Source organism: Ostrinia furnacalis, unplaced genomic scaffold, assembly GCF_004193835.3.
Source record: "Ostrinia furnacalis isolate ACB-3 unplaced genomic scaffold, ASM419383v2 OfSCF1198, whole genome shotgun sequence".
NCBI classification, from domain to species: Eukaryota; Metazoa; Arthropoda; class Insecta; order Lepidoptera; family Crambidae; genus Ostrinia; species Ostrinia furnacalis.
This window is the reverse complement of record NW_021131437.1, coordinates 1-25118: the sequence shown is the minus strand read 5'-3', so window position 1 is coordinate 25118 and position 25118 is coordinate 1. Positions and strand designations below refer to the sequence as shown.

Sequence of the window (25118 nt, the reverse complement as noted above, 5' to 3'; positions counted from 1 at the left end):
TGAAACTAATAAAAGACTGTTGTTTCACTTTTTAAAAGGTACGATTTTTTGTGTGTGTGTGATGAGCCGCACATAGTGAATCTACTTGGTATTATTTCGTTACAATTCAGTATTTTGGTTTATAGTATTTTTGGTTAGTTTACCGTACACTCCAAATGGAATCTGACCAAATTAGTATTTCCCCTTAGAACATTATATTTCACTATGTTGGTCAAATTTTATAGTAGGTACGGAGTCGATGAGTATTTTTTGAGAGAAAGTGTAATTTACAACGCATAATAATTTCCTTTTAATTCTTAGGTACTTTATATGCTTCTAAGCAAAAAAAAATGTTTTACGTTTAGGTTTTGTGCATAATGTAACCACGAAAATTATTTTAACAATAATTATTAAAATAACAAATATTATTATTTATATTTTATGTGACAATGTTAATGGGACATTCGTTAAGCTATATGGTATGACGTGTATATCTTAATATTTTTCTGTATATGTGTATATAATATAAATTAGGTAAAATGACTGAGAAGAACCCATGGTGATTCTAAAGCGTTTAAATTTAATCATATTTAGTTAGGTTTCATATAGATCCATGTAAGGTTTACGATTGTGATTTCTACATAGCATTAGGCCTTGTATTCACTGTGGAAAAAGTATTGTTGACACGTTCAAGTGAACTCGGGCCAAGAGAAACGTCATGTGTCTGGCTTATTCCATTATTCCCGTTGACAATCCCCGTCAACGGGAATTAGTGAACTTTTTGTTCGTTACGTTACGTTAAAAATAAAATCCTAATAAACGGATTTTGTCAACGGGGAATAGTGGAATAAGCCACGTGTCTGGGACTTGTCCCCTAGTGGATATACAGCTTTAGCTTCTTCACTCGTCAGCGCAATTTTTTTGCGATAGACTTAACGTGGCAATAAATAACTAAGTGATGCTGATGATGTTGAGTTGTCTATTTTATTATTTTGCTCGTAACTTCTGTAGTGCTGAGGGAGCCTGCTTTTTAATCATGCGATTGGACTACACTAACTTCTGCTTAGGCGTTTTCATCATTACACTTAAGACTGTCCTATTTACGCATTTATCGTTTCGCAATATCCCATTATGTAGGTAAATGTTTTCGGAAACTCATGTTGAGCGGACTTTGAAACCAATTCGATCGCCGGTAGCAGCCACAAATTTAGCGTGGACTGAGTCGCGCATTTGTAAGGTACTTTTCGGATCTCTCCCCTACTCTTATATTCTGTTCATGGGGTAAGCCCGAAAAAAAGATACATATAGGCACTACAATAAGACGCTGTTATAACTCATAGTCGTTCGCTCAACAGAGCTACCCGCATTGTGGTCATACTCTCAGCATTAACCAGCACTTGTAATTAATAAGCACACAACTGTGTATATTGTAAAAAGGCGCAAAGCTATTTTTATAATATTGAATTTGTTTTCTATTTGAATGTTATCGAAGTGAGGTGTACGAGCGCGATTTGACTAACAACACATGTTAATACCACCTGTAACATTATGTTGACAAATAAAAATGATCATTTCTAAAATTAGTTAAGTGTTTTATTTTACCTCAGTATTCTTAGGTGCTAATGACTGAATAAAATCATACAGATTAGTATAATCTATTTATTTTAACATTTTCAGGATAAAAAGATTAAAATTCTTTGAAGTCGAAGACATACATAATTTGTAAGAAAAAATAAAACAAATATAACATTCTGAAAACAAAAGATAACTTGTGATAGGCTCAGAGACAGAAAATGTTAGGTCACTCAACACATTCACATAATGCCTGTGGTTCATAAAGGTATTTAGTGAATTCATAAGACCCTTGAAGCATATTTTATACTGATATTGACCTTGTTTTCTGTCTATCAGCTTAGGACACTCAATAAAATAACTGCGTCACGTAATGTAATGCGACTACCTACTCATACATGAAACATTTACAAAAGAACCATTAAACCTACTTTATCTTAGTCACGCTAAATCTAACTAATATTCAGTTATAATTCAAACTTAAACATCCATTTTTGGCAATCACAATCAACGCGACTCTTCGGAATGATACACCAGTCACAAATACTACTATTTCTTTAAAAATACTTTTAAACTGAGATTGTTCAGTCTTTAAAACTGTTTAATTCCTTCCAAATCATATAATAATTCCCGCTTGTCTGTATCTTTTTATTTTCATTCGCAATGAAAAATATACTGTCTGACATAGTTTTAAAGACTGAAGTCTTATAAGTTATTAGCACAAAGATATGAATATTGTAAAGCTAGCATCAATTCAAATTAATTTATAATCCAGTTCTTAAACTGAGTCAGTATCAAAACAGCTCTCAAATGACCAAAAATAATTTCTATAGATCGCGCAGCGAAAGTTGAGGCGAACACATATTCACACTAATGTATTTATATTTTTATTTAAATACAGAACACAAAACACATGTAAGTTCAATATTATATCGAATACATTAGCTACCTCGCTCTTGCTAAATGTGTGCAAGCGAGACAGAAAGACCTTGTAGTCAGATTACGCAAAAGACGTCAACGTGGCGAGTGCATCACACTAATACATTATGTTTGTGAGTCTGTGTATAGGCTACATTTTACCGCGGGGTACATCTAGCTAGACATAAATCTTTGCATGCATTGATCGCCTCAGCTCTTGCTGCGTGACCTATTCTTATTGTTGTTCTGTATAAGATGCCAGTTTACTGATTAAATTTAAAACTAGATTACATTTCGTCGCCCTAGCCTCGTCCGAACGAATACAGCTTGCTAATATTGCAAAACATACACTTGTATCCAGTACGCGATAGTGAAACATTTCAGAAAGTACATAACTTATAGTCGACAGCACATTAGACTATACAATTTTAACTGCAAAATATCACTTAGCAAACTACTTAAGATGCCAGTGTTTGTCTTGATGTGCCGTGGCCTACCTACACGCGACAAATACAATGCAATAAAAAATCTATCGCATTCATACAAGACATGACATTAAAAATCCTATTTTTTTCCAAGTTAAAGTTACATTAGATAAATATTTCTAATATTTGAGTAATTGCAGTTTAATAACTTATTAACTATTACCAAAATTTATTGTAAAAATATGTATGTGTCTACATAATGAAACTAGAAATGCTAAACTATGTATATTTCTATATTTGTCTATAGTTGCAATGATATTTAATTTTCTTCTCTGTATGAATACAGGCACCTTAAAGTGGTATTAAAATACTAAACACTATTGGAAAACTGTGATGTTACGTTAGAACTACCGTGCTTATGGTGAACCCACACTTAACACAGGCATATTTTACAGCTGGAAGAGATAACGTGAATATTATTTTGTACGCCACAAATTACTAGTGATCTATAAAATCATTGTCTATCATTATAGTGGAGTGACGATATAATAACATTATAATCTAAGAACACCTCGCAAAATAACCCCGTACCGCGGTAAAACTAGACCGCGAGTGTACATACCGAATCCTAAATACATACTATGGCGTAAAATATATTTACAATAAATATGGCAGCCCAATAGCTGGTGAGGTTCAGTAGATCTAGAAAAAAGATATCGACAAAATCAATAATAACAGTTATAATCTAGAGTCAAAAACAGCTAAATACAATACCCATTGCCACTCACTTGATTACAATATTAATCAAAGCACATACAACTGACACAACACCTATTTAAAATACAGTATAGAATCTACGAATGGTAGCATTAACATTATAGTGGATTCAACATTCCAAATGTATAATTTTTAAAGTGCGACGTTTAAAGACACATTTTTTTAGATTCCTACACTTAACACCATACATCCTAATCTAATAATTTTCTAAAAAATAAAGCCTTCTCATTTTAAATACTTGTGTCATATAATTTAGTGTCAATCATCAATCTGTATTATATAAATCTTTACATGATTTATCATATAAAAAAGGGTATTGACGATTAAGCTGTCATAGTATCTAATCTTATCAATTCAAAATCATTCATTCATAATCATACTTAACCATGATTGGTTTGCATCATCCTTTTTGAAGGTAGTTGCTAATTAAATGTGGCCTATAAAACCTATAGTGTTAAAATCAGTTTTACTAATTGCGTTAGTGCAACGACACGTTACATAATAATGCTTTCCATCCAGTACATCTGTTCCAGAGGCGGCGTAAGGCGTAGGCGACGTGGGCCACCGCCTACGGCCTCGCGGTACAAGGGGCCTCGCGCATCAAAAATTTTGAAAAAATGTATACAAGGTGGAGATGACAATATCACAATACGAACATTGACTATTAAATATAAATTCTTGATAGCTAAACAATGTAGTTAAAAATAAAAATATATTTTTTTCCAAACAAATTCAGCCATAATCAGACACAAAATTAAGCAACAACACGGTTTTAAGTGACGAACATTATTCTTTAAATAATCACTGAATCAAGAAATCAGAAACTGTCAATGTATAGACCTTTGACCCTTTTTTTATTATTTCATAAAATCCGTCTTCAGGTCGCCACAGAACAAGGCCTCGCGAAATCTGTCTTGCCCACATCAAATTTAGGTCTTGCCCCGCCTCTGATCTGTTCTGTACTAATCCATGCTGCCTAAATATTTCAGCTCGAATATTTCCATCGATTATCGTGTACAAGTCCGATTTAATTTCCGAATAATCGATTAACCTATCAAGTATAGATCGTTTCATCCACGAAGATGCGCCCCACCACTTTTCGGTCGAGGGTCCCCGCGTGCGGGGAGTTCGATCCGAGCAATCCGAGCGGCATTATTGTAATGCGCGTGTGCACTCATGGATATTTATCCATTTATACCAGAGAATCGAGACATCATAGACTTCAATTGTTACCGCGGTCTCATGTGACCACTTTTCCTCGAGTTAATCAATCGTAATTACAGGAATACTGACGACGTCCATGTCCAACGAATCGTCGTCGATCAGGGAAACAATATCCTTCTCATTGACGATCTGCTTGCGGTCTTCGGTGCTTTGGCTTTGCTGATACAACGATAACACGTCGGATATGATCGGCGAGGATACCATCTGGTGAAGTTCCCGCTCCTCTTGAGTGAATTCTTTCTCTTCCTGGCTGGCTTCGTCCTGCGAGAATGTCATGTCGGCAGCCTGACTGTCCTCGTCTTGAGACATCGACGCTTTCAGTTCCTTCGCCTCTAAAGCAACTGGCGGTTCAGTCGGTTCTTCCTCATCCTCGTCTTCGGAACCCCCGTAGAACTTCTCGTCGTCCTTCAAGTCTTTAGGGACGTATGAGTTGATGAGCGCGTCGAGGTTCTTGTCGCAGACAAACACTTTAGAGGGATCGGCGTCTTCCTGGTCGCAGCGGTGTCTCGAGAACAGTCTTGAGGACGAAAAGTACTTGCCGCAAAGCTGGCATTGGTTGAGTAAATGCGCGCGGTAGTGATTGTGTAGATTGGGGAAGTCTCCTCCGCAAACGACGCATCTCTCCGGCTTCACAATGGCACGATAGTGAATTTTCTTCGTGGATTTGTGCACGTTTTTCATGTGCTTCATAAACGGCCCGTACTTGACGAACTTCTCGCCGCACTTCCGACATTTAATCGGCCGCTTATTGTACTTTCTGCTGCGGTGCGAGAACGCGTGGATGTTAAACGCGTCTATGGTCTTGAACTTGAGCGGGCAGAAACGACAGGAGATCGAGCCGGAGCCGCGGTGGATGATGTCGTGCTTACGTTTCGAGGATTTTCTCGTGATCGGCTTGAAGCAGAACTCGCACTCTTCATACGCCGGAAGCGAGCTATTCTCGCTCGGGCCTGCCTCCTCGTCGTCGCTTTCGATCGAGCATAAATGGTTGTCATAATCGGCGCGCGAGTAGAAGTATTCGTTGCATTTCTTGCACTTGTTCTCCTCGTGGTATTCCAGATGTCTGTGTAGATTGAAAAACACTTTGTTGCATATCGGGCACGTCTCCTCTATAGAGTCTTTAGGCATGATGATCCACTCCTTATCGTCGTTATGGACATCCCGCATGTGGTAAATCATCTCGCGGAAGGCGACGAAAGTCTCGTCGCAGTGCTCGCACTTGGTAGGGTTGTCGACGTTAAGCTGGGAGAAGTGGTGGTTCTTGTGCTTGCGGTACAAAGTCAGCGTGTTGAACTTCCGCTTGCAGTAGATGCAGCCGTAGTAGCCGATGGTTCGGTGGTAGACCTTATGCCCGGTCAGCGAGTCCTCATTCTCGAATACGCGGAAGCAGAAATCGCAGACGAACTCCTTTTTCCCGCTCGACGCTTCTTTATTCACTTTGATCCCGTGTCGCGTCCGCAAGTGACAGTCCAGTTTGACCTGCAAGTGGAAGGCTTTGTAGCAGACGTGGCACTTGATCCTCCTTAGATGGGGCTCGGTGTCCCCGAGGAGCTTCTTCTTGTCGCAGCTGAAGGCCAGATGGCCTTCCAGGAAGCGGATGGTGCTGAAGTAGTCGAAGCAGTAGTTGCAACGCAGGGTATTGTGGTAGTCGATGTGCCGCTCGAAGTTTCCTTTGCTGGCGAGCACCTTCAGGCAAACTGAGCACTGGAACTCTTTCAAAGGCCCGCTAAGAGTGGGCTCGGTGCGCTCGGCGATCCACGTTTCATTGATCTGGTGCGCATCCCTCAAATGGTGGTGCAAATGGTAGCCCTTGTAGAACTTTTCGTCGCAGTGCATGCACTTCAGCGGTTCGTCTAGGTACTTCTGGGTTAGGTGACCCTTGATGTGGAGGTTGTGGGTTTTCATCGAGATGGTGTTTTTCCCACAGAATTTGCATTTGAAGAACTGCGGCTTTCTCATATGGGCCTCCTCGTGCTTTTGGAAGCGGCGTTCGTCGAGAAACACTTTGGCGCACAGCTTGCAGGAAAAGTAGACCGGCGCCGGCGCATCAGGATCGGTCTTGATCATTTTGCTCTCAGGATGGGTGCGTCTCAGATGCCGTATCAAATGGATCAAGTCTGGATAGAAGCGAGCGCAGATCGGGCACTTGACTTTATCCTTTCTTAACTTATCGATTCTATCCTTATGTGACTGGTGGTCGAAGTTGTGTCCTTTAACGTGTCTTCGAAAGTATTCCTCGTCGATGTATCCCTTCCCACAGATAGTGCACTTGAAGGGTCCGTTGTCGTCCTCGTAATGTGATCTTATATGGATTTCTAAACGGCGCTTATTCGTGAAGACTAGTTGGCAGAACTGGCACTCGTGGCGTGCTCCGTATAAGGAAGACTTGGAGTTGTGCCATCGCACGTGGTGCTTGAGCGAGTTTTCGGAGTCGCAGACCTTTCCGCAGAGGTGGCAGGTGTTGGTTCCGTCGAAGCGCGTCTTGTCGGCGTTGTTGGGCGTGACGTCACCGACGATGGTGTTCTGGCCGCTCTCGCCGCGCTTGAAGTGGATGGCCATGTGCGAGAGGTACACCTTGAAAGAAAAGAAAAATAACTTTATTTTATAAAAAACAATTGGGGTGATGAAATCGACATTCTATGTAGTCCGTCGAGACAGTTAATAAAAAATATTGGACACATATTTTCTATTTTGTTTTCTTTGCTTGCCTTTGCGCTGATACACTCGTCCTTCGAAACGTAGCCTCTCACTATAGGCCTCATAAAAAAACTCAAAGTTGCACAGCGTGCTATGGAAAGGACTATGCTCGACTTTACGAGTTCAAATCAGAAATGAGGAGATCCGTAAACGAACTCGTCGCTGACATAGCCCGACGGATTAGCAAGCTGAAGTGCAATGGGCAGGGCTCATAGTACGCAGAACTGACGGCCGATGGGGCAGTAAGGTTCTGGAGTGGAGGCTACGTACCGGAAAACGGAGTGTGGGACATCCACTTACAAGGTGGACCGACGACCTGATAAAGATAGCAGGAAGGCGCGATGTGGAAGTCATTGGGGGAGGCTTATGTTCAGCAGTGGACGTGTCCTGTGACTAAAATGATGATGATGATACTCTTTATAAATTACCTTCCGATGCTGGAAGACTCGCTTGCAAATCGAGCACTGATAGTCGGCAGTATTGAAGCGCGTCTGCTTATGGTAGTTCATGTGCATCTGGGCCGCTCTTAAATGCTTGCTCTTGCGGTTGCAGATGGGGCACGTGAGGTGCACCGGGTCCAAGTTCGGGTCCCGGTAGTGCCCGCGCATGTGTAACTTGTAGTGGCATTGGAAACGGAAGGTCTGGAACGAAAAATGCAAGATTAGTGGGCTAATAAGAGATTAAACATTAGTTACATTCCTGGATTGGCCACATCTCTTTAGTTAATAAGTCAATTAACACTGTTTGTTTTCCGAATAAAGTAAAGTAAAGTAAAGTATAAGAAAGGCAAAACTTGCCTTTATGCCCGTTTTCACCATCAATCCCTAATTTTTAGGTGACCCCTAACGTAACACTGAATAGGAATTTTGTTTTCATACGGGTCACTTAAGAATTAGGGATTGATGGTGAAAACGGGCATTAGGCACATTTGCCGCAAACTAGAGTAGAGAAAGAAGCCTTAGATCTATCCCACGACTTTTGCGATAATTATGAATGCAACACCCGAGTAAACTGAGGCCCCTAGAAATATATTGTTAAGAAGACAGACTAAGGGCGGTTTAGTTAAAATACCACACAGGGCGATAGAGCGTGGAGCCTGATTATGTGTTCTGTCTAAGCCACTGACCTCCTTGCACACGGCGCACTCAATATTCTTCTCCAGGTCTTTCCCGCGGTACGTATGCCAATTCACATGCCGCTTGAGAGCCAACAGGGTGGGCATACGCTTAGTATAGTACACAGCGAGCAGGTAAACCCGGCTTCGCTAACCCTAGACGGAGCCCTAGACACTGACCTCCTTGCACACGGCGCATTCGATGTTCTTCTCCAGGTCTTTCCCACGATATGTATGCCAATTCACATGCCGCTTGAGAGCCAACAGCGTGGGCATGCGTTTAGTACACAGCGGGCAGGTAAACCCGGCGGCGCTGACCCTAGACGGAGCCTTAGCAACTAACCTCTTTGCACACAGCGCACTCAATATTCTTCTCCAGGTCTTTCCCACGATATGTATGCCAATTCACATGCCGCTTGAGAGCTAACAGCGTGGGCATTCGCTTAGTACACAGTGGGCAGGTAAACCCGGCGGCTCTAACACTAGACGGAGCCTTAGCAACTAACCTCTTTGCAAACGGCGCATTCGATGTTCTTCTCCAGGTCTTTCCCACGATATATATGCCAATTCACATGCCGCTTGAGAGCCAACAGGGTCGGCATGCGCTTAGTACACAGCGGGCAGGTAAACCCGGCGGCGCTGACGCTAGACAGAGCCGTTTCAGACCCTAGCAACTAACCTCTTTGCACACGGCGCACTCAATATTCTTTTCCAGGTCTTTCCCACGATATGTATGCCAATTCACATGTCGCTTGAGAGCTAACAGCGTGGACATGCGTATAGCGCACAGCGGGCAGGTAAACCCGGCGGCGCTGACACTAGACAGAGCCGCTTCAGACCCTAGCAACTAACCTCCTTACACACGGCGCATTCAATATTCTTCTCCAGGTCTTTCCCACGATATGTATGCCAATTAACATGCCGTTTGAGAGCCAACAGCGTGGGCATTCGTTTAGTACACAGCGGGCAGGTAAACCCGGCGGCGCTGACACTGGGCGGAACTGCTCCGGGGTCGTTGTGATCCTGGAGCGCGTCCAGGGGTTCCGCCTTAGTCACAACGACCTCGCAAAAATCCGCCAACTCCGAACCGCCTTCGAGGGCACGCGGCGCTTTCGGCGCTCGCGGCTGTTTTAATCTGCGGGCAAAGTTACAATGTTAAGTCTCCAATAAATACACTACTAGCTTCGAAGTTTAGACGAAAAATCTCAGAAGGGAGAGAATTGATAAGAGAAGGGACGTAACAGTTTGTAGGGAGCCAAGTGCAAAAAGAAAATACCTCGACGCAGTACATCAGCGCTTTCCCAAGATTCGGTTTGTACGCCGTGAGGTAATAAATGGCAGTTAACACAAACATACTGCTGGCATACGACATCATCATAGTGTTAACCATTTGGAGATATGCTAGCTTGAAAATGTTCCTACGCTTCTGGAATAAGAGCAATCACCCAGCAAGTGAAAGATCATTAAGAACAAATCCCGTTGAGGCAATCTATATTTTGAAATAAAACTTGTGTAAATTGTGTAATTAGCTTAGTTGACTTACCTATGAACCAACTAATTGACTTACCTATGAACTAACTAATTGACTTACCTATGAACTAACTAATTGACTTACCTATGAACTAATTGACTTACCTTTGAACTAACTAATTGACTTACCTATGAACTAACTAATTGACTTACCTATGAACTAACTAATTGACTTACCTATGAACAAATTTGATGTGTCCGGCCAGCGCGCTGCAGCTCTTGAACTTGTCCTGGCACTCGGCGCACGTGTAAACGTTGCGCGGCTTGATGTTCACCGAGATGTGCTTCTGGTTGTGCTCGTTGATGGCGCTGAAACATTAATTTAGTTTTTAAAATCTAAATGCGCATAAAAACATCTAACTGGATGATGCTGTCATATCCCTATGATCGCGCCGGCTTTGGCGATCTGCACACGTTGGTTTGGTTGAAGCATTACGCCCGTATTCACTAATATTAATGCGCGTGTAACACGGGCTTTAGTCCGACTCCACACGTTGTTCCCAACGGTCCTCGACCAAGTTGTGGATCTAGAAAATAGCTTAATCTCAACAAATACTGTTTTCTAGATATGCAAAGTGTCGTTGGGAACAACGTTTGGAGCCGACCTCAGTGTGCTTACCATGAGTTTATGTTAGGTGTGCTCGCTAGTAACTGCGTAAAAAAATTACATTAAATGTATGACATTTATTTTGGGGGTGCTGCAAAATAAATAGCGGCTATTTTCAAGAAATAAAATCTTCATAGATTTTTTTGACGAGAAATTAGAACTAAGAAGTTATGTTCGATGATTTAATTTTTTTTATTATGTTACGTCACGAAATGCTACATAATGGCTGAACGCATGTCGAATCTCGTAAATGAAATAAGAAGGGGCTATTTTAGGGCTGAGCCCATAAACAAAAGAAAAAGAGGCTTAAAATACCAACCTGACTTTCATTTCCAAGTCACAGATGAGGCACCTCACAGAGCAGTCTTTGAGCGTGATCTTGGCTCGTTTGGTCCCCGAGCTTAGGTTATGTTTGGTGCGTTTATATTGAAGTAGCAGCCGCTTGTATGAGAAGTATTTCTCGCATATATCACACGTTAAATGCCCTAATGGTCTATAAAACAAGAGAAAAACATAGAGGCATAAAGACCAACCTGACTTTCATTTCCAAGTCACAGATGAGGCACCTCACAGAGCAGTCTTTGAGCGTGATCTTGGCTCGCTTGGTCCCCGAGCTTAGGTTATGTTTGGTGCGCTTGTGTTGCAATAGCAGCCGCTTGTATGAGAAATGTTTCTCGCATATATCACACGTGTTGTCGTCGCCTTCCTCGTCGCTCGATTCTGATTCGGAAGGTGCTCGCGTCTCGCTGAGAAGATTCGGATTGTCCTGGAGAGAATATGGCTGAGTTATGAGTTAGTATATTAAATTGATAACATTTATTTCTTTACTAGTTTTTGCTTGCGACTTTGCCTGGAATATCGGTCTGTCATAGAAAGAATATCGCGCGCTTGGCCCGCTTTTTTTAACCTCGGGATAAAAACTATTGTAAGCTTTTACTTTAATTCATAAATGGTGACAAACAGACAGACGCTTACAGAGTAGATGCCCTCGCTCTAGAATGCGCTTTTACAAATTGACCCAAAACTACCTGTTCGGGCATCTTATTGGGCGGCCCGATTTTCACTGCTTCAGATGCTGCACTTTAGCAATAAATTCTAACCTAACCCGAAGCATTGCTGGGGTTTTTTGTCTCCAAAAGCTATAAAATTACCTGCTCGGGCATCTTATCAGGCGGCTCGACCTTCACCTGCAGCTCCATATTCGCGTGGCAGCGCTCGTGGTGCGTGACCAGCGCCTTCTTGTACGTGAACCGTTTGTCGCAGATACCACACTTTAAAGGTCCGTTGGAAACGTATTTTGAGCTGGTGTAGTCCGCCGACGTAATCGATGCAGAATCGTCTAAGGTGCTAGCCCTGGAAATGTAAGTTTGAAATATAATTTTATTGATTAGAAGTACGGCCTTGCGTGCTGTAAAGTACGGCCAACAAGAAGCGATACCAAATGTAAACAAACCCAATGTCATTGTCATTTGGAATAGTAGGGGTGGGTTGCACCACCTATCTTTAACGGTAACTATGATGATAACCGGTGCTTTTTGTATGGAATTTGACAGATTTTTGACGTTTGTCAAAGTAAAAGTAAGATGGTGCAACCCAGCCTAAGGGTTTGACTTTGACATATTTTGGCGGGAGAACAAGACATTACGACAAATACACAAGATGGCAAGAGACAGAATAGATGTCAATTCGAAAGTCGAATCGACCTTTTGTATCGCTTCTCGTTGGCCGTACTTTAGTAGGTACTGTAAAAAGATTTGCGTTTTTTTTTCAGTATGTTATGTCACATGTTAATTTACTTATCACATAGATCATAAAATTTACCTGGACTCGTCGTCGGCGGCGGCCTCGGGCTCATCAATGTGGGACATATGCGCGGCCAGGTGCGTGATGAGCTGCTCCTGCGACGCCAGCCGCTTGCTGCACACGCGGCAGTCGAACGCCTCGGCCCGCGGCTCCTCTTTACCAGACAACCCGCGCTCGAAATGAAGGTTCTTCACGTGAACGAAGAACGCGCTGCGCTTCCCCGACAACCGCTTACACACCGGACACGAGAACGCGTCCAACTCCCGCCGCTTGTTGCAGCTGTTGTGGTGCGCCGTATACACGTAGTAGTCGTCGAACTGCTTCCGACAGAATATGCACGGCACCGACACTTTTTTCTCTTTCACCGGCGACGGATCCGGTTTCGGCGCCGCCGCGTGCACCACTCGCAAGTGCTTGTTCAGATTATCGATCGATTTGAACTTGGACGTGCATATCTCGCACTCGATCTTTTTCGGGTGAACCGGTGCGTCGATCGGCTCGAGAGACACGAGCAACTCCTTCTGCGGGGACACCTCGGCGATGACGCCGCACAGGTCGTGGTGCCGCTTCAGCATTATCTTCAGCTTGAACGTCTTCCCGCATTTGTCGCACGACAGCTTGTCGTCGTCGTCGGTCGCGTCCTCCGAAGGGGCGGGTTTCGGGATGTTGACCACCTCGTTCTGGCCGAGGCTGTCCTTTTTGTGCGTCCGGCTGTGGAGGGCTAAACTTTTGGCGCTCGCGAATGACTTTTCGCACTTTTTGCACTTGAAGGAGTTTTTGAGGAGCGGCTCGTCGGAGTCGGTGCCGGCGGAGAACTGGGAGGTCGACATGTGGTCCTCGTAGTCGGAGTCGTCCTCGTAGGAGTTTTGGACGCGGCGTTTCTTTTGGGAATCGCGGAGTTCGGAGACGCGTTTTGTGGCGGGCGCGTAGTCGTGGGAACGACTACTGACGGAGGTGTTGTCGGCGCTTTCGCGGCTGCGCTTGCGCGAGCGACTGGCCGGCGTGACGGCGTTCTCGTTGGAGGAAGACGGCTTGGTCTGGTTCGAGATGTCAGTTTGGGACGAGAACGCGGAATCGCTGCTTTGTCTGTTTTGTGGCGGTGGGGGCGTGATACTGAAACCTGAAAGGTGCAGTAGAATAAATATTATAATTCTTGGTTTAACAAATGACTTCGTCGTGAATGCGCTTTAAGTTCACGTGTGTTATACTCACCCGGCGGCGGCACATAGTTCCTGCGCAGCTCCTGGTCAGAGCGCTCGCACTGCTGCTTGAAGATGTATGCGCTGCTGAGCTTCTGTACGCACTCGGAACAAATCTTGTCGGGAAGCCCGTCGCCATCGTAGATCTAATGATAGAGGATACACATTAAGGCTTTAAAGCCTGGTTCAGACAATGAAAATCACCCGGTTGCTGGGTAGTTCTCATACCATAGCCACCCAAAAACCATGCGGTTATTGCGCATAAGATATCCAGGCCTAATAGCTCAGGATATCAAACTAAGAACCAATGAGGCCATGTACATGCCACGTTCAGTGCACTGGATGGGAATTTGTGGAAGTATAATTTGTTCACTTTGATGGGGGATGATGAAAAAATACTCTAGATATGCCAATGGTTTTCTCAATAATCAATAAATAAATGGTGAAAGTTAAGTATGCATTTGATTGTGGAGTAGCACACAAGCCAAACATGAAATGTAGTGGTACAGGTAGCAAATAGTATCTAATGCGAGGACATCAGTGTTGATCTAGTAAATCGATACATTTTATAAATAATGTTAACTTTATGAAAAAATAAACTGTGTTTTTTATAACTAATATTAACTGTTTTACTCATATTTTTTTCTAGCTCACATTTTTTTTACTTCGAAATCAAATCTAACTTCACATTACTGATTATGTAAATATTTTCTGTTCTTGTATCAACCTAATCACTTATTTACTGCTTCGGGACAGAAATATGGGCCAATATGCTGAAGCAGCGCAAGAAACTTCCTCTTTTGAACATCTTGTAACCTCAAATGATATTGTGCTGTGTACTAATCTATATATACAGTGTGAGTCACGTTAAAGTGTACATATGAAAATAGATGAAACTAGACCTATTTTTATCGACAAAAAAGAGGTCAAAATTTTTTTGAGATTTTTTTTTAATTTTTTATAGAATTTTTTTTCTTCCAATTACTTATTGTAAAGAAAACATAATAACTTTTAAACTAAGCGGTATATCTTGATAAAATAAAAACAGTAATAATGCTAAATAACAGGCAATACTAAAAAATACATAAAATACACAAAAAAGGCCAACAAATAATAAAAAAAATATACTTTTTGAAAAAAATCCGCTTAAAAATTCGTGTTTTTTGGTTATTTGATAAATTTCTCCAAAAAATGCCCCTAGAACCAGTAGTTTTTATTACTTTGTATTATTTTCTATCGTATTACCTTCGTAAAACGAAAAATCGCATGTCTCTATCCCTATCACAACGTTTGCAATGATCGTTTGAACTAAGCCTCTCCGGGCGCTCCATTCAACGCTTCGTTAACAACAAAACTGAAAATGGCTCTAGATTTGTGATTTTGATAAAAACAAGTTAGATTTCAAATAAAAACAAAAGATTTCGAAGTAAAATAAGCATTTTAGTTAAAATTAAAATTGTCTCTACCTGTAGCGGAGAATAATGTTGTGGCAGGCCTTTGTTAAAACGATCATAGCAAATGTTATGATAGGGATAGAGACATGCGATTTTTGGTTTTACAAAGATAATACGATAGAAAATAATACAAAGCAATAAAAACCACCGGTTATACGGGCATTTTTTGGAGAAATTTATAAAATAACCAAAAAAACACGAATTTTGAAGCAGATTTTTTTCAAAAAGTATCATTTTTTATTATTTTTTGGCATTTTTTGTGTATTTTATGTATTTTTTTAGTATCGCCTGTTATTTAGCATTATTACTGTTTTTATTTTATCAGGATATACCGCTTAGTTTAAAAGTTATTACGTTTTCTTTACAATAAGTAATTTGAAGAAAAAAAATTCTATAAAAGGGTCATTCCATCGTTTCGGGTGTTACGTTCGTACACACATATTCAACAATTTCATGTATTTTGAAATAGTATTTTAATATTGTTAGTGCCTTAACCTCGTAAGCCCGGATGTGCATCAGTAGGAACTAAAACTTTGTAGTCAGTAACGCCGAGACATTTTCGGAGGTGATTTCGAAGTATCGCCGGATGTGCCTTCAGAGGAACTAAAACTTTAGCGATAAATTTAAGTTTAAAAATTCGCGCCTATCGAAAAAAAAGAGTGATAGTCTATGGCTTAAAGTATTCAAAATCAGGTATCCAAACTTATTAATATAAAAAAAACAAAACGTCACTGTCAAATTATGATTTTCCTTTGACAAGGTGGTTCGTCCGAGAAGACGTGATGTGCGATTAATTTTTTTTCTTCGCGTTAACGTAGTTTAATTGCAAAACTGATCAGTATAATTTAAGTTAAAATACTGCTAAACAAGCAAAAAAATTATTTTTCTCAATTTGAAGTAGTTTTGTAAGATTTTTTTTCGTTTGAAAATAATAGTTCTTTGCAAGGAACATTCGGTCTTGATGGTGAAAGTTTTATTTTTGTATATTTTTTCTATTGAGATGAAATTGAGTATTGGACTTTAAAAATTATGACATGATTGAGAAAATTTACCATGAGAACGTTCTGATTTTTAGTTTAGTAAATATTATAATTAACATGAATTTTCACTCTACTTCTTATACATTCTGACCTATCATTAGTGTATGTTATAAAACCGATAGTACTTTTAAAAGTACTAATCATGAAACATTAAATAAAATAAAAACCGTTGTACCTTTTCAGTTACATTTATTAATATCATTATTGTATCTTTATGTTGTATTAATTTATTAAGAAGGTTACATTTATGTTTTACTTTAAAGTATAAAATACAATTTATTTACTTTTCCTTTTTAAGTCTGTAATACCGAATGTTCTTTTAAGAGAACACATTTTTTTATTATTTTTCACCTAAAATAAGCTCTATGCACTATTATATAGGGCCCCTGAAAATAAGAATGCAAAAGAAAATCTCTAACATAGAAAATTTTTTACTCGAAGTGCTCGGCGTTTACTACTTCAAATTATTCGTTCTTCTGAAAGCACATTCGGCGATACTTAGAAGTCGACAAAATTTACTCTTCGGTCTTACGAGGNATAACTTAAAAATTACTTGTTTCTTTCAGATTTTTTTTGTTGCACATTATAATTTGGAATGTTTACTTTCAAAATTCATCAGATTTAATGCGAAAAGAACATATTTAGTTTTTCACCTTCGGTAACATTTGTCATGGAATGACCCAAAAAATTTAAAAAAAATCTCAAAAAATTTTTGACCCCTTTTTTCTCGATAAAAATAGGTCTAGTTTCATCTATTTTCATATGTACACTTTAACGTGACTCACACTGTATAAAAGAAAGTCGTGTTAGTTACTCCACTTATAACTCAATAACGGCTAAACCGATTTAGCTGAAAATTGTCAGGGAGGTAGTTTAGAGCCAGGAGAAGGACATAGGATACTTTTTATCCCGCTCGAAATAAAAAAAAGTCTGCTTATTTATTGCCATTAAGGCGGAACAAAGTTCGCTGGGTCAGCTAGTTCTAAATAAAATAAAATTGTCATACATACACTGATGTGAACTAGGCAGTTTCAATTCCATAGATTTTTCTCATATAAATAATCTACCTATATACATTAAATAGCACAAATTGGTAATAGTTTGTGGCACTTTATTGAATATATATACATTTGTTTGCCCATAAATGATTGCCAACTGCTTATGATGACAAGTTTGTTTTTATTTGTTGTGTAAAATTTATGAGAATCACTTTTTTGCAAACAACAATTTTGTGGACATTACAATAAATAAGTTCTCTTAAATATATTGAGAAGCTAGGTACTGTTAAACTAGGTTTGAAAGAAAATCTATCAGTAGCCTTCTTGAACAGTAAGTTTAACAAATTATATTAAAAAGAACAGCTACATATAAATGCACTGGAAGATTTTTGTTAAGAATGTTGTTTATGTTTGGCTATAAACATATTTAAAAGTACCACAGCCTATTCTTGTGTACAATAGACTTTGCATCGTCGCTACCAAGCGTTCAAATTACCTTTTAGAATGACATTACTGTGCAAGTGTCGTTTTCCTACGAATCAGCTGAAATATGGAAGATAGGATGGAAATGGCCTCATAAACATTGTACTTACTTTCACCCGGGCGCATTCCATGACCATCTCTGCCAGTTGGATGGCATTGTCCACGGTGAAGATGGAGTAAAAGTCGCCAAGCTTCAGACAAAGTCTGCATTTCCCCAGCTTGAGGGCCATATTGATTTCTTAAAAACTTTACGGAACTTATCATCACATCTGCAAAAAAAAGGTCCTATTTATACAAATTATGTACCTCAAAGGAAAGAGAATCGTGTGATGTTATCGAAAAATACTAAAAGGGGATATTTTGAGTAGAAAATAACTTAAAAACTTACCTTTCTTACCGGCGTACTCCATTCATTACCACGAAAAATGTCTACTGGCGTTTTGTTTCAACAAAGCTTGATTGATAGTATAATTAGTAATATTTAATTTGTTTTCGTAAATCTCAGTGACAGTTTTATTTGAGAAATACAACAATCGTTTTATCTAATGAGCAAAATATTTTACCAAAACTTTTATAGATTTCATTGTAGAACTAAACGGTTAATCAACTAAAATAAATCAAAGTGCCAAGTTACTTTACTCTATGGTGCCCTGCCAAGCACAGATAAAAGAAAAAGTAAAAAAACACAAAACAGCTGTAATCACCGTAAATAAACCATTAATTTGTTTGTTTAATTCCTGAAAATGTATACAGTTACAGGTTCTAATTTATTCGGACAATGGCTTGAAGAAGACCGTATAATCCCAGAATTCCGACTACTCAAAGGTAACAACATAAGTGAATCCAACTCAAACGCTAAATTATGCGAAATAAATTGGTCTTATAACATCTATAGAAATGGTAGTGCGTTTTATTTGACCGGTGACTGGAACGGCCAACAAAATCAATTAGTACGAAGGGTGGAATTGCCCGAAGATTGCAATACTACGGATGCTGAATCAAATCTGGCACTGGTTGGCAACGACTACAGTCTCATACTGGTGGATAAACGGGCTAACACTTTGTGGTTTATTGATTTAGAAGATAACAGCATCAAGAAAGTGAATTTAAATGTAGAGGCTCCATTGGAAAACAGTTCGAAGAGGGCACGTCGGGAAAGTCAAATACTTCAGGTAGTGACGACGAATATTTCTGTTTTGATTCTTACCACTGATGGAAGAGTGTACAGCGGCGTTATGCCGAGCCTCCTGGATACAAGTCACTGTATGGGAAAAGTTGTGGATGTCCAGTGTGGCTATGAACACTATATGCTGCTTACAGATGCAGGCAGAGTTTACACTTGGGGAAATGGAAGGTAATTGTGAATGAACAATGTCTTATCTGTTCATATTCTGGTTTACTAATCATCTTAATATGTGACTAATTTTTCTTAATTTTTTTTAGGAGACTGCAACTGGGCCATGGTGATTTAGACAACCTTGATGTACCCACTGAAGTTGAAGCTTTAGCGGGCATTGAGATAACAAAAATTAGAGCTGGTGGATGGCATTGCTTTGCATTGAGTGAGTTTGGAGACTTATACACCTGGGGCTGGAATGACACTGGCCAGTTGGGGGTCAAACATGCTAATTCTAAAGGAGTTATGAACAAAGAAGGCTTAAAAAGCTATCCTCTCCCAACATTAGTTGATGTACTGGATGAGAATGATGAAGAAATCCACTTGGATATCAAAGACGTGGGCTGTGGGTCCAGACACTCAGTAGTGATGCTAGAGGACAACTCTCTCTGGACTTCTGGGCACAACAATTATGGACAACTGGGATTTTCGCCAGATGATCATCAGAAATTGCACCATCTCACAAAGGCATTCCAATGTGAAAATGACACAGAGATTCAATGTGGCCCTTGGTCAACTGTGTTAGTCAATACAAGTCGTGCCATGTGGCAATGAAGTAGATTTTCACGCTATGTAAAACCTACCTACCTAAATATTTAGTTTTAAGTACAATGTAGCTATTAGACATATAAATAAATGTTTTTATTGGTTTAAGGTGGTTCTATTCCCAAGCCGAACTTAATTTCCTCCTGTATTCTGTAGAAGTCGCTTCTACAAATTAGAGAGTATTGTATTGACCAAGACGGCAAGAAATTGCGTGCGGGTGATAAAACGTAGTGGAAGAAGGACCTAAGTTAATCCAAGGAATTTGCAATGTGATCATGGTCAATGGCCAAGTTATTTCAAAAAACGGTTATTGACTGTTTGGATAGTCTTCAAAGCCATACAGCTTATAAAAAAAAGTTAATGACATTGACAGTTCCAGTTTGTCAATGTCATTGTCAGATGTTTACTTTTGGTTGATGGTGGTCAAACTCGAAAGTATTGATTTTCTTCTGTGTTGCACTTGCAGTTTTATTTGGATACTGTAAACTGCGTGACAAAATAATATACTGAACGGCGATCGCATCATTGTTTTCTCCTGCCGAATGGATCAGCTCAATTGATTACCCCTGGAAGACTGTTCAGTAAGTACTTCTCGGCTTTTGCCGTATTTATTGGCGGCTAGTTGAACAACATCATGGCAACGGACGCGCAAGCAGCAAGAGAGCTCCTAAAGCAAGCTAGGAAGCTCTCTTCGACTGGAGGTTACAGCAAAGCATTCGATCAGTACATACTGGCTTTCGAAAAAGATCCGCGGGTGAAAGAGAGTTGCACTGCAGAGTTCCGCGTAGTGCTAATCCGGCTTAATGAGATCCTCATGAGCGCCGGCAAAATTGAGGATATATTCGCCAACTTTGCCAAGGCGGTTGATGCATTTCCCAGCAACTGCTTCCTACTGAATGATATCGGCAAATACCTTTACAAATTCGGCTTCTACACTGAATCATGGTCCCACTTCCAAAAGGCACTGAAACTCAATCCTACATTTGTCAATGCTGAAAAAAATGTTAACTCCCTGAAAAATGTGCTCTTTGAAAGATGGCACTACAGAATGTTGAATGACAGGATCCGCAATGATGCCTATTTTAGTGCAATAGAGGAGACTTCTATTCCATACAAAGACAGTGTCCTTGATATTGGCACAGGCACTGGGATATTAGCAATGTTTGCAAGTGAGTTTTCTCCTACTGCTGTCACTGGTATTGAAGCTTCAGAACTAATGGCTTGGATTGCTGAGTGTGTCACGCAAGGCAATGGCATGCCTGACATTGTTATAGTTAACAGGATGTCTACTACAATGAACTATAGGGATATTGGTGGCAAGAGATCTCTAGTGGTTACAGAGATGTTTGACGCTGGTCTCTTTGGTGAGCATGTTCTACGCACTCTAAATCACGCCTGGGAGTACTTCACCATCCCAACCACTCGATTTATCCCTAACAAAGCAGAATTCTTTGTTGTTGCTGCTCGATCAGACTCACTCCACAAAAAATATCAGCTTGGAGTAGCTGCTAAACAATTACTGAAAATCACTGATATGAATGTCCATATTATATCAGATGATGAGCCATATGACTGTGAAGACATTCCTTTCATTGAAGATGTTAAATATATTTCTGAACCGCAATCTCTGATTCAAGTAGACTTCAATGATTATCGTGATGTCCAAGAAAAACTTAACCATACTGAACCATATGAAGTAAAATTTACTGCAAACGAAGATAATGAGATCAATTTAATTATAGGGTGGTTTAATTTGTACCTCACAGAAAGCATAACCCTAACGACAGATCCAAGAGCTGAGACCAGGGCTACTGCCTGGCAGCAGGCTATTTTTTACGATAATGTCCCAAAAATTGTGAAGAAAGACCAAGTGATTGATGCTGAATTTTTATTGAATGGTAGTAAACTTACGATGCTGCCTTGGAGCGAATCGTATATCACAAGGATTTCCCCAGAAGCAATCCGGTTCTTGAATGATGAGCACTTTATGAAAACTATTGGTTCATGCATTGGTATGTCATGCATTTATTTGGGGCAGATGGCTGATCTGTCTCATATAAATATTGTTGATCTATGCCCATTCCCTATGTTTGGGATGCTCATGCTTAAAAGGGGTGCTCAATCTTTAACTTGTTATGCTAAAACTGAAAATGACCATGCATTCATCAGGACAGTTTTAGAAATCAATAAAATCGACTTATCCAGGATAAATGTATTGGAAGGAGAAGAATGGAATCATGAAATATTTCGTGATGAAAAATTTCATGCACTATTCTGCAATGTGATTGATTTAAGCGGGGATATTGATTTGAGACTTAGTGAAATTGCACTGCAGTTGAAGACTAATAATCTTATGCCAGGAGGTTTGGTCATGCCAGCTAACATAAAACTGATGGGCCAGATAGTAAATAGTCCATGGTTGGATGTAAACAACAGAGTGTATGATTCAAATACAAAAACATACAAATTGGCTGAGCACATCAACAGATATGAAGTGACTCAAAACTTTTGCATTGATTTCTCCAATTTGCCAAACACCCCTTTGACAGAAGCATGTTACATTGGTCCACTGTATAGTGGCTTAAGAACCGATTTAGTAAATTTTCCTGTTACCCACTCAGGAGATGCAACTGCAATCTTGTGTTGGTATGAAATTGAGCTTACTGAAGACATCGGGGTCGTCTCTACGAACCGAACTGGCAGCTTCATAGATGGCACATTATTTTTGATCAACCCACCAGTGAAATTAGAAGCAGGAAAAGAAGCATGCCTTGTTCGTACCAATGATGAGGATGCATCATTCAAAATGGCGTTTCAAATTGAGGTTCCTGCAGATGAAAATTAAAAACATCAATCTACATTTAAGAATGTATTAGATCTCATTTATAGACGCTGAATTTAAATACTTATCTTTATATTGATTATCATTTTCTGCCTAAAATATTTTTGTTGACAATATTAATTAATTTCAATTTTAAATTCAAGTTTTACTTTTCAAATGATTTATTTCAGAAACCATTTTCCATAGTGTTAGATTCCAATTTCAACCCATTTTGTTCTAAGACCTAAGACATAATTTAGAAACAGTATTTTGTGAATCCTTACTACTGTGTATTAATAGCTTTAAGTATTGTGTAATCTCATTGTACTAAAATTCTCATAATTAAGTATGTGTTTGTAAAAAATGTTGATCATTCAAGTTCAGTTTGCATGTCATAATATGTGCAAACGTAGCGCATTTTAGCGAAAGCCCTATTGATATTGATTAAACAAACCATGATCATGACAAGTACGTAGCCTAAACTCTTATAGTCCTAAGCCAAAATATTAAATGTATAAAATTAATATTATGCAAATGTATGTGCCATTTTTTAGGACTTGGAATATTTCTTGTATATTTGATGTTAGTAAGGCCACCAAATCTAATCGCAATCGCAAACTATCGCAAATAAATGAATAGTGCGTAGTATACCCAGATGAAGGTCCTTGAAATAATCTGAAACGAAAAAAAATGTGAGAGCGACGCAGTGCGATGCGATCGATTAGGCGACCCAGATGACTTTGTATCTTATTATTACTAGGTATTGTAGGTATAATATTAAGAATGAATGTTCTAGTGTTCATCTCTAAGTATCACATGAACTAAGATTAGTAAAAGCATTTTTTCAGGCATAGTGTTTACTTATTATTAAGTTTCTCAAAATGTTAACATGTTCTATGTTGATTAAAGAATTCTTTTCTGGTTTATGTTTACCTACCTGTAGCTCAATGTCGCTCAAAATCTATAAGTAGGTACCTATTTGTTGCTTGTAGCGCGCTATTACAAAGGCTGAAGCTACTCAAATCGCGGGGTTACCTACGCCATATCGAATGACAAATGATCGAAAATCAAAATATCGAATACGTTTCATCGAACGATCAAAATATCGAACGATCAAAATATCGAATGCTCAAAATATCGAACGTTCAGAATATCGAATGATCAAAATATCGAACGATCAAAATATCGAACGATCAAAATATCGAAAGTCGATATAGACGTTTTTATTTAATTCATCTACCTTGCTCGGCTCCGGTGCATGGTTGTGTTTGGTCGTACAGTTTTGTTTTGCCAGTTAATGTGTGCCTTAAGTATTTTTGTGCCTGAAAAGTTTATAAATTTGGAGAATAATGTCCGTGGGGACCTATTATAAGCCTAGCCTATCCCAAAAAGGAAAAACAGTCCTCATTTTGGAGGGCTTTGTAATGACAATGAACAAAAATGTTGATGAAACATTATATTGGTATTGTACACAAAAATATAAATTTAATTGTAGCAGTACGGCAATAACAACGCTTCAGCAAGGAGCCGAGGAAGGTAGATGAAAAATAAAAACGTCTATATCGACTTTCGATATTTTGATCGTTCGATATTTTGATCGTTCGATATTCTGAACGTTCGATATTCTGAACGTTCGATATTTTGAGCATTCGATATTTTGATCGTTCGATATTTTGATCGTTCGATGAAACGTATTCGATATTTTGATTTTCGATCATTTGTCATTCGATATGGCGTAGGTAACCCCAAATCGCGTAGTGTAGCTTGAGCTTTATTATTCGTAGGTATGTAAGATCAACTTTTAAAACCTGTAGTAGTCTAGTTTAAATTATCCTGCTTTCGCCTCCGAGATTTATTTTACCATGTAGTAACCCTGTACGACAACCCAATCCGCACACAATATTCAGCGTAGTAGTATTAAAAAACAAAAAAGCGGGCAACCCCACCCCTACCACGCTGTGGGCTCGGTGTCCGANAGTTTCGGTTGGGAGCTCAATTTTTGAGATTGTTGACAAGTATGTCTACCTCGGACAAACGATTCAGCTGGGTAGGTCCAATTTCGAGAAAGAGGTCAATCGTCATATCCAACTCGGCTGGGCAGCGTTTGGGAAACGACGCAACATCTTTTCATCCAAAATACCTCAGTACCTGAAGACTAAGGTCTACAACCAATGTGTGTTACCAGTGATGACTTATGGTTCGGAAACGTGGCCTCTCACTATAGGCCTTATACAGAAGCTCAAATTGCACAGCGTGCTATGGAGAGGGCTATGCTCGGTGTTTCTTTACGAGATCGCAGATTCGCTGACATACTAGCCCGACGGATACAAGCTGAAGTGGCAGTGGGCAGGGCACATAGTACGCAGAACTGACGGTCGATGGGGCAGGAACCTTGCTGACATGCAATAAATAATTTGAATTTGGAGTGGAGGCCGCGTACCGGAAAACGCAGCGTGGGACGTCCACCCACAGGGTGGACCGATAACATCATAAAGTTCAGCAGTGGACGTCCTATGGCTGAGATGATGATGATGA

General features: G+C 39.8%; 2 protein-coding genes and 1 long non-coding RNA gene across 4 annotated transcripts; 1 reads left to right on the top strand and 2 right to left on the bottom strand.

Annotated features, from left to right (window-relative positions):
- Positions 1–4545: 4545 nt before the first annotated feature.
- LOC114351796 (zinc finger protein 729) lies at positions 4546–18364 on the bottom strand. Its single transcript, XM_028303121.1, has 10 exons — positions 18209–18364; positions 17931–18089; positions 13859–13991; positions 12665–13766; positions 11995–12196; positions 11377–11609; positions 10414–10545; positions 9559–9841; positions 8021–8233; positions 4546–7469 (listed from the first exon to the last, which is right to left on the bottom strand). Exons 2-10 carry the CDS (start codon positions 18048–18050, stop codon positions 4935–4937), a joined length of 4953 nt encoding a protein of 1650 aa, XP_028158922.1. The 5' UTR covers positions 18051–18089; positions 18209–18364; the 3' UTR covers positions 4546–4934.
- A 106-nt stretch (positions 18365–18470) lies between these two features.
- On the top strand, positions 18471–22810 carry LOC114351797 (protein arginine N-methyltransferase 9). 2 transcript variants are annotated; one of them, XM_028303122.1, is made up of 2 exons: positions 18471–19174; positions 19264–22810. In XM_028303122.1, the coding sequence occupies exon 2, from the start codon at positions 20397–20399 to the stop codon at positions 22605–22607; it is 2211 nt and encodes a 736-aa protein (XP_028158923.1). In that variant the 5' UTR covers positions 18471–19174; positions 19264–20396; the 3' UTR covers positions 22608–22810. The 2 variants fall into 2 exon arrangements, with proteins under 2 accessions (XP_028158923.1, XP_028158924.1); XM_028303123.1 differs by having other exon boundaries at positions 19264–19866.
- Positions 22811–23114: 304 nt separating this feature from the next.
- Positions 23115–24415, bottom strand: LOC114351798 (uncharacterized). Its single transcript, XR_003655807.1, has 2 exons — positions 24328–24415; positions 23115–23600 (listed from the first exon to the last, which is right to left on the bottom strand). It is a non-coding gene; the product is annotated as an uncharacterized LOC114351798 (long non-coding RNA).
- Between the last annotated feature and the right edge of the window lie 703 nt (positions 24416–25118).

Coding starts and splice junctions, on each gene's coding strand:
- LOC114351796 (XM_028303121.1), bottom strand. CDS start 18,050: ATGGCCCTCAAGCTGGGGAAATGCAGACTTTGTCTGAAGCTTGGCGAC. Junction 13,767..13,858: donor GAACTATGTGCCGCCGCCGG/GTGAGTATAACA, acceptor TGCACCTTTCAG/GTTTCAGTATCACGCCCCCA. Junction 8,234..9,558: donor AATGCGCCGTGTGTAAGGAG/GTTAGTTGCTAG, acceptor TTTTCGTTCCAG/ACCTTCCGTTTCCAATGCCA.
- LOC114351797 (XM_028303122.1), top strand. CDS start 20,397: ATGGCAACGGACGCGCAAGCAGCAAGAGAGCTCCTAAAGCAAGCTAGG.